We start from the raw sequence: 16,674 nt of genomic DNA, 5'->3' as shown, positions 1-16,674 counted from the left end.
GGTGTACATCCTCGACTTGCCAAATCTGCGGGATTGTCATGGCTTTCGACATGGCGCCAGTTGTTGACTCCAACCTTTTCCATGACCGCGGTAACTCGGTGAGACACGAATGTACTCCAAGAACATGGTGGTTTGTTTAACCACGATAAAACTATAGTTGAGTCCTTCCAAAAATAGCTTTGATATTGCTTTAAGCTTAATTGGGATAGGGTAGTGTCGACAAGATTAGCTAATAGAACGGCTCCACAGAGTTCTAACCTTGGCAACGATATGCTTTTAATTGGGGCAACTCTCGTTTTCGATACTAAGAGGGGGATCCATACTTCGGTTTCGATGGTGACTCGAATATAAAGGGTTGCGGCATAAGCTTTCTCGGAAGCATCAGAAAATCCATGAAATTCGATGGTTGCTAATGGTGAGAAATGGGTCCATCTGGGTATTTGAATATTGTTTGCCGTTTCGTGGTCTTTAACGAAATTAAGCCATCGATGAAGCGTGAGTGGCTTAAGACTTTCATCCCAGTCGGTTTTATCAAGCCATACTTGCTGCATAATAATTTTTGCCGTTATTATTACTGGACTGAGCCAACCGGCGGGGTCAAATAACGTCTCGATTGGGTTGACGAGAAAGAAAAATGAATCTTTTTTGGAGTTCCATCGTATACCTAGGGTTTTGGCATTGTTGAACTCGGGCAAATTCAATAATTCCATGTTTAACTTATGCTCCTGAGGAAGTTCTGCTAATATTTCTGGGTCATTTGAGGTCCATTTGCGTAAAGCAAATCCAGCGGATTCCAAAGCAGAAATTAGTTCATTTTTTGCTCTTTTAGCAGTTGATAGGTCATGGGTTCCTGTTAAGACATCGTCTACGTACATTTCGTTGCGAAGAATATTCGATGCTATAGGGTGTGTATCTTGGACGTCATCGGCTAGCTTTAATAGGGTTCGAATAGCTAAATATGGCGCGCAATTTATACCGAACGTAACTGTTTGAAGTTCAAAGTCTTCTATTGGGTCTTCGACAGATTTTCTGAAGAGTATTCTTTGAAAAGGGGTGTGCTACGGGTCGACAAGTATCTGTCGATACATTTTTTGAATATCCGCGTTAAAAACAAATCGAAAGAGTCTCCATTTTAAAATTAGAAGGGCTAAGTCCATTTGAAGAGTGGGTCCAACATATAAAGTGTCATTGAGGCTCTTTCGATTAGATGTTGGGCTTGATGCATTAAATACCACTCGTAATTTTGTTGTTATACGGTCGGGTTTAATAACCGCGTGATGTGGTAAATAATATGAGGTGGTTTTATCCGCGGCCTTATATTCAACTTTCTTCATGTGGCCAAGTTCCAGGTATTCGGTAATTGCTTTATCATATTCTGCCTTAGCTTCGGGCCTTTTGAGTAAAGACCTTTCATTTCTGAGGTATTGAGCTAGCGCTATGTTTCTTGACTCTCCAATTTCGACGTTTTCGGGGTTCTTAAAGGGTAGAGTTACTATATAGCGTCCGTTGGCGTTTCGACGTGTAGTTTTTTGATATCTTTCTTCGCAAAGTACGTCTGATGGGGAGGCTAGGGGCTTTTTGGGAACTTCCTCTACCTCCCAAAAACGAGTAAGTAGGTTATCCGGGCTCATTTTATTGTAAAAAGAGACCAAGTTTGGTGACTGAGACAATCTGGGTACAGGGCCAGTCAAAATCCACCCAAACTCTGTCTCTTGGGCTAAGAGTGAACCTAAAATATTTCGTTTAACTCCTCCTAGAATAAGTTTTGGGTATAGATCGCTACCAATCAATATGTCCACGGGTCTGGGTTTGTGGAATTGGCGGTCTGCTAATATGAAACCGAGCTTTTCAAGGCACAACTTAGGGTCAAGTGGGTATGAGGGTAAATTGTCCGTGAGGTTGTTTACAATAAATGCTTGTGCCGATATTCTAAAATGTGTATTCAACGGTGAGTATAGGGTAATTTCGCACATTTTTGTTGGTGTTACTGAAACTGAGTTATTTAACCCAGTTACTTGGGCTGGCATGGAGTGTGTGGGTATATCGAGATTCTGCTGTAGTTTTTTGGATATAAACGTAGCTTCGGATCCCGAATCGGTGAGTGCTCTTGCAGTGAATCTTTGGCCATTATGTTCTATCTGAACCATGGCAGTTCCTAATAAAATCTGCTTCCTATTTGGGTTGAATGGGTCTTGGGTTGTCGATAGAGTGGACTGTATAATGTTGGTATAGGTTTGCGGATTTATTTTTGGGGTTTGCGTGGGTGTAGAGATATCTGTGTTGGTATCAGGAGTTGAACTTAAGACTCTTGATCCCTCCGGGGGGGACTGGGTTCGACTTGTTGAGTCTCTATGGAGTAGGGTATTATGCTTTTTATTACATTTTCTGCAAGAGTATTTGCTTTTGCAAACTCTGAACCTATGCGACATTGCTAAACAGTTATAACAATATCCGTACTTTTTGATTAGAGATATACGGGTTTCGACACTCAAAAAAAAAGAGTTTTTAGTTGGGTATTCACCTGCATTCGTTTGTTTTCATATTGGTCGGTTAAATTTTTCCAAGCTTGTATGAAACCATCATTCGTTCAGGGTGCACTTCTAATTGCTTCTCGTGCTTCGCCCCGGGTCTTTTGGTTCAAGTGGAAGAGCCTTTCCACATTGCTTATCCTTGGATTATGGATATAAAGGGCTGTGAACATGTCTCTAAATGTAGGCCATGTCACATAATCTCCGTAAAAGATGTCCGTGTCGCATGGGGGTAGATGAACTGTGGGTGCGAAATCCATTATAGGGACCTCTGAAGGTCTCTCTTTAATTTCTTGGGTATGTTTCGGGTTCTTTAGAATGTCCACATCCTTATTTATTGAAGCTAAGCAGTTTAGATACATTTGATAGCATTTTTTATATGAATCTTTTATTTTGTTTAAATCGTCGGCACTATTAGGGGCTCTGCGAAAAAAATCATATGCTTTTTCAATTTATTATAAAGAGAATCGAGTTCAACTCTTTTGATTTCTAAAGTGTATACTGACTCGTTTTCAGGTAGGGTCTGGAAATGATCATCCACGAATTCAATCAAATCAGAAGTTGTTATCTTAAAGTCTTCCATTTTATTTAAAAGAATGTGGCTTTACAACCGAATGTAATGAAGGGAGTGAGTTCGATTATTATTTTGAAGATAAAGCTCAAATGAATTTTCGTACTTTTATGTATTACAAAATTTTATTCACTAAAGGTAACTGAGAATGCGTTTCAAATTTTTCCTACAGGGGGTTTTCAATTTTTTCCTACTGGGTCGCTTTTTCAATTTCCTACTGGGTAGCGTTTTCGATTTCCTACTGGGTAATTTTAGTTTGTGAGTACTGGTTGGGTTAACCGTTGATATTGATACCAACAAATTGTTAGGTGGAATGGGTTGCTTTGTTTTTATATACGTGTGGGTGTGTATATTTGACTAAAATGTAAAAAATATAAGCAATAATCGCTGTCGACAGAGCAACTGGTGTTACACTGTTTCGGGTATGTATGTATATTATACTGTGTTATACTGAACTGTTTCGGGTATGTATTATATATATATATATATATATAGGTATATATAAAAGTGCAAAGCAGAATATATAGCAAAATAACTAGCGATTCAAGCTAGCTTAATCACAAATTTTTTAATTTTACTTTGCAAAATTGTGATTTACACTTATGAAAAAATATTTGAAATTATTTTGGTCGTACTTACAGTTTTTTTTTTTTTTTGTTGATGGGTTTTTATCGTTGATGTCTTGGCAGCTTCTGCTTAGATTTCTTTGTAGATTAATATCTGTTGAACTTGTGATTGAATACTTCGGGTATATTTTTCACTGTGTATATCCGTCTCGAAGGACCAAAATGTCGGGGTATATCGACGATATGTGGCCGATTCCGTATAAATGAAAAATAGGGTGTGTTCAATTCGTTATAATTCAATTTATTATTGTATAAATTGGGTTTATATGGTATATACATGTGTGTGTTTGAGTATTAATTATATTTAAAATAATATGTATAATAACCTGTTTAATTAGCGATATAGCTGGATTTTTATCTCCTTCGTGTGGTCTACCTTGTTCTTCGTGTGCTGTTAGTTAAAAACTGAAACTTTTATTTCGATGTTGGTGCTGTTGTTCATTCCTGCATTGTCCTTCTTTCGCCTTACGGAATTTAAGAGGACAATGCAGGGATGTGTTTGTTTGGAATAAACAATCTACTTTTCCCTAAGTAGGCTCCTCTACGCCCCTACGGAAAGTGGCAAGCGCCGTAACCTAACCTCACCTAAACTATTCTCTCTCTCTTACGAATTCGGCAAACCATTTTTTGTAAAGCCTTCCCATAAAAGAAGTTAACAACTCATTTTGTTTATGAAAATAACTGTTATATTTTTAAATGCGAGAAAGCTAGAATCATGAATGTAAAACTATTTCTTATAAAGAGTAAATATGTCTATTTGCAACATAAAATCTAGTCCCCGCTAAGCCTTTGAGCAAATTAAACTGAAATGGAAACAAACTGCATTGAAGCGCAATGACAAACTGCATCAAAGCCAATCGATATTTCACAATAGGAATTGATGGCATGTCATGCAATGCAAGTGTGACTGATGTTTCTTAAAAACACCAAAGCAGCTTTTTAGGCTATAATATCTTTATCATAAGTCAATGTACAATATGGCAAGGTCGAGCTGGATACCGCGCCACAAACAATCGGGGAACATAGTTGAAATTCACATTGAGTAAAGTGGGAGTGCGCAGGACACAAGAGAGCATCGGAACAGAAACCTGCACTGAGAGAGAGAATAAGAGATTGAGAATGCTAGAGAGCGAGCAAGAGATAACGAGAGCACGCGGCAGAATACTTGCGTATTCTCTTCTAATTATGTTTGTATAGGGTGATACTGATGCTTGATGATTTGTCAAGGTTGGTGCAGATCTTTGACAGAAATTATATTTGATATGTAATTTTTTTCCTGAATGTTATCGTGATATGATGTCTGAGTAAGGTGACACGGACTTAGACAAGGTGTGGTTTTAATAGTACGGCGCCAAAATGGCGCTTGAAACCATGACCCCATTACGAACGAAGCCGCCAAGACACATTATCGCACGTAACAGCGTGGTAAAATGGCCACCGAGATCTTGCGATTTGATACCATTAGATTTCTATCCCCGGAGCTACATCAAAAGTCTATGTGAATGATGTGAATAAAAATGGTCTATGTAAACAAGCCCGATACGATTTCTGAGCTGAAAAACGAACTCATACACGTTATAATTTATATACAGCCCAAATCATAGAATTGATAAGCGCATCCTGTATTGCCAGAGGAGTCGTGCTGGGCATTTAATGAATGTTGTATTTCGACAATAGACTAGAAAACATGATGTAATTAAAAAAATTATAATTTGGAAGAAGAAAATCTGTGATCTTATGGAATCACTCTGTATTTTTACTTATTAACTATTTTTCCCTTCTATCTCATACAGGGTGTTTACTAAACAGCACCAGTGCAAAATTAATAGAAAGTATAAGTACGTACATATATTCCACCATCGAAGCCCCCAATCAGCAATAGAAATAAAATTAAATTTATTTAAATCCGCTGAGTGGAACGGTCCCTGTACAAATAAGATGGCACCAAAAGTTTTCCAGCTCATTTTGCGTGCTGAATGCGATTGTGAAGTCAATCTTTACCTTAGCTTCATAAAAGCAAGGCAGTTGAGGAGTAAATACTGAAATTAATCAGTCCCGTCATTTTCATATTTAAAAATGTTGCTTATGAGGAAATAAGTTATATGTGTGGAATTTTTCTCTTTTTTTAAAGAGGCAATAAATACTTGGTAGTCTAAAAGGAGTTCGTAAAAATCAACACGTAATTTATATCGCATAAAAGGATATCATAATTACAATAATGAAGTTCTATATCAAAGTTTAATCTGCAATTCTTAGCAATTGTGATAAAGTGCCTTAAGACGATTTAGTCAAGCACTAAATTGACGAGCTCTAAATTAATATTTGAGCTATTGAGCTGGGAAAGATCAAAATTTATTAGCCTAAAAGCAAGACCTGCCAAAGTCAGTTAGGTTCAGATTATGAAAATTTCCTTTCCGAAATTCATTAACGCTACATTTTTCATGATTTTTCAAAACTAATTTTTGTTTGTTCACAGGGAAAATTTAACATTTTTAGCACCAAAATATAGACAACTACTTTTCTTACCACTCTTAAATGTTGCTCATACGCAGTATGTCTTAGCGAGCAAATGAAAAGGATGCGTTACGTTACGCATACGTCATGCACACTCCCACCGTTATTAGCTGTGCGGCTGAAAACTATACACAAAAGCGGCACACAGCGGCAGCAACGCCACATCAGCACAAAAACCAACAACTAGTATTATATTTATGCCGTCGTTGGCAACGCCCCACCCCCTATTTAACACTCCTGCTGCTGTTGTTGTTTTAACAGTCTCCTTTGCTCCATACTTTGTATAAATGTATGTATGTACCTCGTTTTCATTTTGGACTCTCAGCGGTCACTACAAATCGGGGTATTTCAGCGAGCATGCTTTCATGTGGCTAGTCGCGGATACGTTGCGCTGCTCTGCTTCAGTCGACGCTGCTTTGCTCCGTCATGCTCTGCTACAATCTGCATTGCTCGCCTCTTCTCTGCTACATGCTATTGTGCCTACAGCTGTGTCTGTGGCTGTATCTGCTCTACTCTACTTCTACTCGTACATGTGGACTGCCTTTGCTTGCCGAGTAAGCACGCATTTTTTGGTTTTTTTGGGAGCGCAATGCATGTCGCATCGCAGCTACTGCTACAAGCTTGGAAATCTCATTTTCGTGAGTTCGTCACATTGCCTCGTCGGTGCTCAGCGTTGTGCTTAGTAAAGATACAAATTTCGGCGAATGCAGACGCTCCAAACGGCATTTCATACTTGAATTTCTTTTATTCTATTACTAAAAAATCTTCTTTCGATTTAAACTTTTGCGGATGTTCTGAAAGAACAGTCATCTCGTGCTCCTCAAACCATAAACTTGTAAAACAGCTGAAGTTCTGCAAAACAAAATTTAAAATACAAGACTGCGTAGAAGATAGAAATTTATACTTACAAATTTGGCTTCCAAAAATACATTTTTCAGTAAAAACAATCTCAAAAAAAAACAAGAAGTAGCAATTCTACGTTAGTCATTTAAACGATTTACGTCAAGAAAAGTGAAATAAACTAAAGTGAATGTGGAAATTTTATTTTCATCTTTCGGAAAACACAACTAAAAGGAAGTGAAATCAAAACAGACGTACATACATATATACGTATGTACATAAAACTTGCAAAGCTTTACACAAATTTGATTATTTGCCAAGCAGTTACACATTTGCAGTTGCCTGATAGAAAAAATCTTTGCATTGATTTTTCACACGTACTTACTCAGGCACTACCGTACGTACATATAAATATTTTGCGGCGGAAAATTTTACTGCACACATCATAGCGGCATTGTTCATTACTTAATTTGATTTGTAAGCTATACAATACTAAATTGTATGTGATTTATGCGCGTCGTTTAACTCGTGTCTGAACCACAAATTTACTCACTAATAAACAACTGTCAATCCAAAGCGGAGCAATCAATAACACAACTGCAACCACTAACGTGCAGTGCATTTTGCATAATAAGTGCATATATAGCTACATACGTACATACATATGTAGTACACAGTTCAGTGATGGCAAAAGTTTGATTCAGCGCTCACCACAACTACAAGCATATACACTAACAAAGCCGCTGAAAGCAAGAAAAATAACAATAAAATAGGCAAAGACGTAAGTCTAAAGTGAAAAACGAAAAAAAGGAAGAAAAAACTACAACAACGACAACATTTTACATTCGCGACGCCAATACGACGCCATACCCAAAACAATAACAATATAATAGAGAGGCGAGTGGCACTAGCAGCAACCCGGCGCCTTACGCACTACTACTTTCTTACTGACATTGGTATATTTTGCGTTTGCTTGTGTTAAAGACGCACAGAAGGGTATCTTAATAACAACAGCAATACCAATAACAAGCAAAAGCCATCAACTTACAAAAAAAACATGGCCATGATTGAGGGTATGACAAGCATAGATTTGGGCACTAGTCCCATGGAAGAGACAGCGGCAGACATTGGAGAGGCAATGCCACATGAGCCGATCGAAACACCAGAGGAAAGGTCAGTAATATATACATGCATACATATGCATAAGATGGTATGATGGGGAGAAGATATTGAAAATGAAATCATCCCTTTTGGTATAGACAGACAGTAGGCGTATAGGCATTCAGTACGCGTAAGTTCGTTTGGTGATGAAAGATTTCTTAATTATATAATACAAGTACATACATACATATGTACAGTAAGACTTCTAAGAGAAATGAGCGCAGGGCAGGAGAGCAGGCAGTTTGATGATTAATGATTCGCAAGGGGTGCATTTATTGATACATAAACAAGTGGATGGGTAATATTTATATATGCATATATAAAGCCGCTTATAACAGTTTTAGGCGTTCGGACGAGCTCTTCCGCAAATGGAGATATCTACAGTTTTAAGGCGACTCCGAACGGCAGTTATTTTTTATGAGGAAAAAACGCTATTAGAAAAAACTTGTTCTATCCCTTGGTACTTCATGCACGAAGATTCGAAGCTACACAATTCTCAATGCTAATCACGCCTGAACTCATTCGGCTACAGCGGTGGTACGCATATCTGCGTCTATATAATTAGTTATGCGATGTGGTGCAATATTAGTCATCCAATTTTGTACTGAATACCTTTTTTACTAAATAAAAAAAACAATTATCTCTTCTCTGTTAAATTTGATTGACGTGCGACGCCATTTGAAAAAATTATATATCTTCCGATTGGGTTATTAATTTTGCGCCACCTTGTATACTTATACATATATACTCCCATGTTCAAAATATCATAGTATATATCCAATTTTTCGACCAGTGTTGGCCATTTTTCTTTGTTTTTTTTCTTGTTTTAATTTTCATTAATTATTATAGACATATAGCTCACTTTACATGAAATGCCTTATAAATCAAAGTTCTAAACTTTGTACAAAACTTATAAAAATTAAACACATTTTTACCTAAATTTCAAACCTTCTAATCAGTATTAAAAAAAAAAAAACAATTGGATGCGCAGCTTTGTAACCTTTTACATTTTACTATAATAAAGTGCTAGTTGAGTTGGCTCTCAATTCTCGTTCATTTTTGTTAAATTTTCCTCCTGAAGTTGTTGCGTGTTTTCTCCTTATATTTTGGAAAAATCGAATATTTTTTTGGTACTACTATTTTCGTGTTCTCAACTGTATATACATATGTTCATAAGTAGGTGTGAGATAATTGTAGTTTATACTTAGCGATGCGTAATTTTCACTAAGAGTCCATTATTAACTAAAGTAAAATACTATCCGAAATAATGTTTTTACAACCTGATCATTAGACACTCACGTTTTTTTTTAAATACACGCAGATTTACCAGACTAAAAGCTTTCACACTTACCATAGTTGGACAATTAAAGTTATTTGGGTATGTCAATATTTGGTTTAATGATGAAATGGGTATAACTTTGCACAGACATGTCGCATCCATGACTTACTTTAGTTACAATATTACTTTAATCATGAGAGAGCGCAAAGCTTATTTGAAGTAGATTGGTACGCATAAAGTCACTGCTTTAATGCATTGAACAAACAGTTATTAATGTCCCCAAAACTCCTCGCACTCCCTTCATTTCCCCTCAAAAATTACATATCTCTTATACAGGTAGCAAAGTAGAAACTTTTGAATCTCAGTAATTTTTTCTATCAACGGGTAAAAAAGACAGTTTTATTGGAGCATGGAATTATCATCGGTGCTCTATTATACATTTATATAAATCATCCTATGATGACAGAAATTAAAAAAAGAATAATAGAAAACTTGTAAACCTAAATTTTTACAAACTCACAAAAGTTACTTCGAACTCTAAGAAATCAAAGATATCTTCCTATCCAGAAATTAGAGCAAATCATTGTGGAAAAATCGTGTTCGCAGAATGTCGAGTATACGAATAGCAAGTATGGCGATGAACGGCAGAATAATCCGCACTACAACTCCCGGAAGTCCACCAAAGAGATGGCACGAATGCTGGGTATCTGAATCCATTGAACTTCAGTAAAAGTTATCCAAATATATTGTTGTAAACAGGTGTTTTCGTAGAAGAAGAAATGAAAAAAACGGCGTATAGTTGACTAAATTTTATCCTTCTGTGTTCTTTAAATTTGAGACTATTTAAACTTTATGAATGCTTTGAAGTTCAAACTTAGACTATCTATTAATATTCAGATCATTGTTCTGATTGTATTGCTTAAGCAATGGTGGAAAGCATGCAGGGTCATGACTCCATCCTGTATACAATGGAAGTTACCCAAAGAAGTTATAGTTAAATTTAGTCCTAACTTTGAAGTGTTCTCTCCGCTAGACTGAAGATGGATAACAATGGTGCGGAAGTCTTCCACCATTCACTTTTAAATGGCATGCAAAGGTCATCATTCAATCGCGTATTTAATTAAAGTTGTCCAATGAAATTATGATTGACAGAAGGACGATTAGAAATTAAAGCTTCTCCAAATATATCTCGTTCAGCAGAACTTTCAGACCTCCGTATCTAAGTAGCATATTTATGCATCAAGAGACTAGGGGTTCAATCAAGGATCATACCCTTTACAAAGTAGCCCTTGACGTTGTTGGTAGTGAAGCAACTTTAATAGGTCTATTTATAAGTTCGTGCGGTTTTACAACAGATGGCGTAACTTGATTATTATTCCATCGATCCACATTTCCAAACATTCATTGGAGAGCTACTGTCGTAAGGCACAAACGTCAGTATAAGTTTTTTATTTGAAGCGTAAACAACAATATTTTTACCACACTTGAAAATGTCGAATTTCGTGCCAATTAATGTGTTTTTGCGGGGAATTCTTCTTCATTATTTTAATATGAAGAAAAAAGCAGCCGAAAGTCATCGTATCTTGGTGGAAGTTTATGGTGAGCATGCTCTATCTGAGCGAATGTGCCAGAAGTGGTTTGCACGCTTTAAAAGTGGTGATTTTGGCTTGGAAGACGAAGAACGCGAGGGTGCGCCGCCAAAGTTCATGGATACCGAATTGGAGGAATTGCTCGATCAAGATCCGGCTCAAACGCAAGAAGAGGTTGCAAAAACTTTGGGAGTTGATCAATCAACCATTTCCAAACGTTTAAAAGCCATGGGAATGATCCGAAAGGTAGGCCATTGGGTGCCGTATGAATTGAAGCCAAGAGACGTTGAACGCCGTTTTATGGCATGCGAACAACTGCTTCAACGGCACAAAAGAAAGGCTTTTTTGCATCGAATTGTGACTGGCGATGAAAAGTGGGTCCATTACGACAATCCAAAACGTCGGGCAACGTATGGATACCCTGGCCATGCTTCAACATCGACGTCGGCGCAGAATATTCATGGCCTGAAGGTTATGCTGTGTATCTGGTGGGACCAGCTGGGTGTTGTGTATTATGAGCTACTGAAACCGAATGAAACGATTACGGGGGATGTCTACCGACGACAATTGATGCGTTTGAGCCGAGCACTGCGAGAAAAACGGCCGCAATACGCCGATAGACACGACAAAGTTATTTTGCAACATGACAATGCTCGGCCACATGTTGCACAAGTGGTCAAAACATACTTAGAAACGCTCAAATGGGATGTCCTACCCCACCCGCCGTATAGTCCAGACCTTGCGCCATCCGATTACTATCTCTTCCGATCGATGCAACATGGCCTGGCTGACCAGCACTTCCGTAATTACGATGAAGTCAAAAAATGGATCGATTCTTGGATTGCGGCAAAACCGACCGAATTTTTCACAAAGGGAATCCGTGAATTGCCAGAAAGATGGGAAAAAGTAGTAGTAAGCGATGGACAATATTTTGAATATTAAATTTGTAACCATTTTACGTCAATAAAGTTTCAAATTTCGAAAAAAAACCGCACGAACTTATTCATAGTCCTATTATATATTTATATGCGTATATATATGTATGTATAATAGGGCGGGTCGATTTAAAAATCGCTCATTGCTCTGTGAAAATCGTATTCTAGGGATCAAAATAAGAAACTTTGCCGAAGGAACCATACCTCTAAAACGAATTCTGATGTCCCCCAATTTCAAAATATCACCATTTTTTCCTTTACATGAAAAAATCAGCAATAATATTTAAAAGTTTAAAGTTATATGAGGAGAGTTGAAATCATGATCGAATTAAAGCATTCAGGTACTTTTTGTCATTTGCATTTTGTTGGTCAAAGTGGAATTTTGTGTGAAATGGCGCTTACTAAACTAAATTTTTTTTCGATTTTACAGGCAACGCCTATTAAATATTAATAAGACTCAATTGAATGAGCTTTGCAGATATGTTACTCTGTACATGTGTAGACAAGTTAAACGTGGAAAAGTATTTCAAAAAAACTCAATTTACACAATAGTAAAAATATGCATAGGGAAAAGTTTTAACTGTACAGAAACAGCATCTAAGCACACATACCTGTGCACCATTCACAGCTATGAAAGCCATGAAGTAAAAGTAAATAAATTAAAAAGCAAATATGCATAATACATACTTCTATTTGCATGAGAAAATGTTATAAGCGCATCAATGAAAATCAAGTGACATCATTAAATTAACCACTACCCAGCTTATATACTACAAGTAGGTATATACTCGTGCCCGCACACACTGTTAATGTGAAAAATTTTGTTTTGCTTTTAATTGTGTACATTTCGAATCTAGCAACACTTAGGTCAAAAATGTGATGCCACTGTGTTGAAATGAAATTATTAGTACTTAGATACATACACATATTAGAAAACTTGCAATTTATTGAGAGGAGTATGTGTGTAACTGATAAATCTCTTTTTTTTTTTTAAATTTCAAAGCTTTCTGTTTTGTAAATTATTATTTTTTAATTACAGAATTTCTTTGTTAAATTCCAAATGAATGCTATTACTTAAATTTCTAATTTTAACAATACAGCAGATAAAAAAAGTTGCACTAACCACCACTTCTAATGTTGGAACCTCTAAAAACACAAGCCTGTTATATCACTTGAAATGACGACTCAAAACATAGCAGCTATTCCAATTCTCACTTAAAAATAATAATCTCGAAAAGGAAGGCTTTGTGATACCTACCTTCTTTCATAGTATGAATTAAGTACACAAGGTGGCGCAAAATTAATCACCCCATCGGAAGATTTATAATTTTTTCAAATGGCGTCGTACGTCAATCATACATGACACTTGTAGAAAACTGCAGATGCAAACAGACAAGCAATGGGCGCCTAAAAGTCAAAAGAAAAATTTACATCACTTAAAATATTGTTTTTCATTACCACAGTTATACAAAGAAGCAATCTTTGATCGCATCATCCTTCTCTTCCGTCGATGCATGGGCGCAAATGAGCGAGAGGTTTAAAAATTGCACTTTTACGCGTATTATTGCGAGATGCTCGTCCACCGGAGTGAACGAAAGTATGATACTTGGCGACGAAGTCTCTCCCCCACTATAAATCCAACATCAAATTTGCGCTCCTTTACATGGCCTTGCCTTGTCCATCGCATCTCTTGAATGGCAGCGATTTCAGCCTTTTCTCTAACGAGGACATCAACTAGCCGCGTAGAGGCACCTCTTGCCCATTAAGGGAGCGAACATTCCAGGTGTGAGCCCTCAAATCATAATCCTTAGTTCGGTTGCAGGGATCATCATCAAAGTAGGGAGTTCTCTTCCGAAGCTTTGTTTTGTTTTTAGTTGGAGGAAGATTTTTACGTGACGGGTCTCAAACCCAGCGCACAACCAGATATCCTGTTGTTGTTATCTCAAACGGATGTTCGGAAGCTACTCACTGAAAAGTAGGGTACAAAAAGTTATTCAAAATCAAAACTCAATGATTAATTTTGCACCACCTTGTACATATAAATATGTTTGTTGTTCTCCTTCATTGTGTGGGGCTCATCTTAAAGTTGTCCTATCATTGGAGGAGAAGGTATACTCCAAAAGGCAGACGGTTTTTATAATCCGATGTATCCGACCTGATCACAGAGTTTTGATATGATATGCAATAGGTATTAATATCCAAATACGAAATCTTTTTCTCAACCAGTTTTTTTCTTCTTTTTTCAAATTGACGAAATCCAGCTTCAATGCAAGGCACATTCATTTTTAATAAAACGAAATTAGAAGAATGCATTTATTTCTGTACGCTTCGGTAATCCGGTTCAACACATGCAATTATAAATTTCAATTACAGATGTTGCAATGCAAATATGTATTTATGTATGTCTGAATGTACACTTCAAATGTAGCGAAAAGAGAGCGCCCCGTTGGGTTTATTATTCATTTTTATGTTTAACCGCTTGCATTTGAAAATTGCGTTCCAAAAATAATACACAAGAAAATTTGAAATAAGTATAATAAAAATTTGTATGTTATTTTAAGTACAAACATTTTTAAATAATATAAATTTCCCCTTACGCGTGCAATGTGCATCAAAATTGCGATATTTTTTCTGCCACCGCCACTGTATGAGATTCAAAGATACATATGTATATATGTACCAGAGATACATATGTACATATGTACAAACAACTTTTGCGTGTGAAAATTATAGCAGCTTCTATATATAGTAACAATAAAAACAAATTGATTTTTTTAATTGAATTTCGAATATTATTTGCTTTTATTGCATACTTTCATATTTGCGCATTTTAGCGTAGATTTTATTGCTCTAATATACACACACAAAAGCTTGTTGTAATGTGCATGTGTGTGTAATGTGTGTAATTCTGGAAGAGCAAACCACTAGTTATGAACTGTCGTCTTTCAAGTGAATTTCAAGTAGTTTTTATTCTAAGACGTGTCAATTGCAGCCCGCTGTCTGCCTTTTTCGATAATTCAGAAGCACCTTTAAGGGGTTATACGCAGTTATGAAGCAAATAAAAGACGGGTTGTCAAGGATTTATCCTGAAGAAACTTCAGAATATTTTAATTTGAAAATTTTTGGCGGTTATAAAAGCATCCTTCAAGAACGTAACAAAATTTTTTATTTATGAAAATGTTGATTATAGAGCGCGCTGCAGGCGATTTCTGGAACCTCCTTTAAAAAAAGACGATTTGCGGTGTACATCGTAACTCAGGATTGGATTATCTGAAATCAAAAAACCAAACAAATTTTGTTAATATATTAGATTATCTAGTAATTTAATTAATCGTTCGGCTAATCAAAATAGTGAATTTTCACAAAATGGCAGCTTTTAAAAGAAATGATTTCGATTTTTACGTTAAAATTTGGCCGTAAATTGATTATAAAATGGAAAATAAGTATCAGATTTACAAAAGGAACGATTAATTACTAGAAAATGTATCTTTAAAGATTGAGTTAAAACCGTTGACCGATCAAACAAGCCGTTTTCGAGATATCGTGTACACCGACTTGAAAAATGCCGTTTTGAAAAAAACACGTTTAAAGTTTCAATACCTACCTTAAAACGTGCCGAGGCATCTCTACATATTTAGGTATAACTCCGAAAGTATTGCTTAGATCTACTTCAAATTTCGTGCGTATACTTTTGAATATATGTACATTACAAAAATGCAATAAAAAAAATCGATTTTTTTGAAAGTCATAACTGCGTAGTAGATAACTGGACCAAAAAAGACTACCACCAAATTAGACCAATTTGTGCCACATCCTTTCCTGCTTTAGTTTCAAATTGGGGCTAAATCACACAGTCTTATATTAAATTGTGAGAATAAGTGTAAAAAAAATATTTTGGAATTTTAGGATCGATTCAGTTCGTTTACCTCAAATGGACTGGATTAGTGGCACTTATGTGAAGATATTTCGGAAAATATTTCACTTTTTTACAAGTGAACCTCCACATCTTTGGAATGTCACTCGACTTGTAGTAACGAAAATTATTAAATAATCTAATCCGATTAGAATCAGAGCTTTCTGCCTGTTCGGCTCGAAAACATTGCCGGTGTTTTGCCTAAAGATGTTAGGCATTGTTTTGCAATTCGACTACGGCGTCTTCCGAACAATTAAAACACGAACACCATAAGCGCACTGACTATTTGTCTATTTATAAATACAGTATACTCTCTCCTACGAACACCTCTCTTAAACGGACACTCTTTTCAGTACATACCACAAATCTTTAAGAATTTTTGAAAATGTTGTTTCTCTGCAGCGGGCAAGCCTCCCATAACATATTACTTACTTTTTTGTTTACACTTTTCTCATAAGCGGGCACTTCACATAAGCGGACAAATTTCTGACTCCCTTAGGTATCCACTCAATAGAGAGTACACTGTATTTATATAATTTCTCTACAAAATAAAATAAAATTGAAATTAAAATCAATGAAAAACATGTTTAGGCTGCTCTAGAACTGATGACCAATAAATCGGTGCGCTGAGTTTTAGTGCAAGACTAGTCGTTGCCTTGAAAACTTTCTTTGAAACATGAAATTTATTGAGAAATGTACATAAGCAAGTTTGTACGAA

General features: G+C 36.3%; 1 protein-coding gene across 8 annotated transcripts in view; it reads left to right on the top strand.

Annotated features, from left to right (window-relative positions):
- Positions 1–16,674, top strand: part of LOC128866232 (protein GDAP2 homolog) — a 145,880-nt gene that overhangs the window by 109,378 nt on the left and 19,828 nt on the right. The window contains exon 1 of one of the 8 annotated variants that reach the window (XM_054106804.1): positions 6,929–8,252. The exons of the other annotated variants lie outside the window; for them this stretch is intronic. Coding sequence (XP_053962779.1) covers positions 8,137–8,252 — 116 coding nt within the window. The 5' untranslated portion in view covers positions 6,929–8,136. Of the gene's footprint in view, positions 1–6,928; positions 8,253–16,674 lie in introns of those variants that run through there. 8 annotated transcript variants of the gene reach the window in all.

Source organism: Anastrepha ludens, chromosome 6, assembly GCF_028408465.1.
Source record: "Anastrepha ludens isolate Willacy chromosome 6, idAnaLude1.1, whole genome shotgun sequence".
Classification (NCBI taxonomy): Eukaryota; Metazoa; Arthropoda; class Insecta; order Diptera; family Tephritidae; genus Anastrepha; species Anastrepha ludens.
This window is presented reverse-complemented; position numbering and strand designations above follow the sequence as displayed.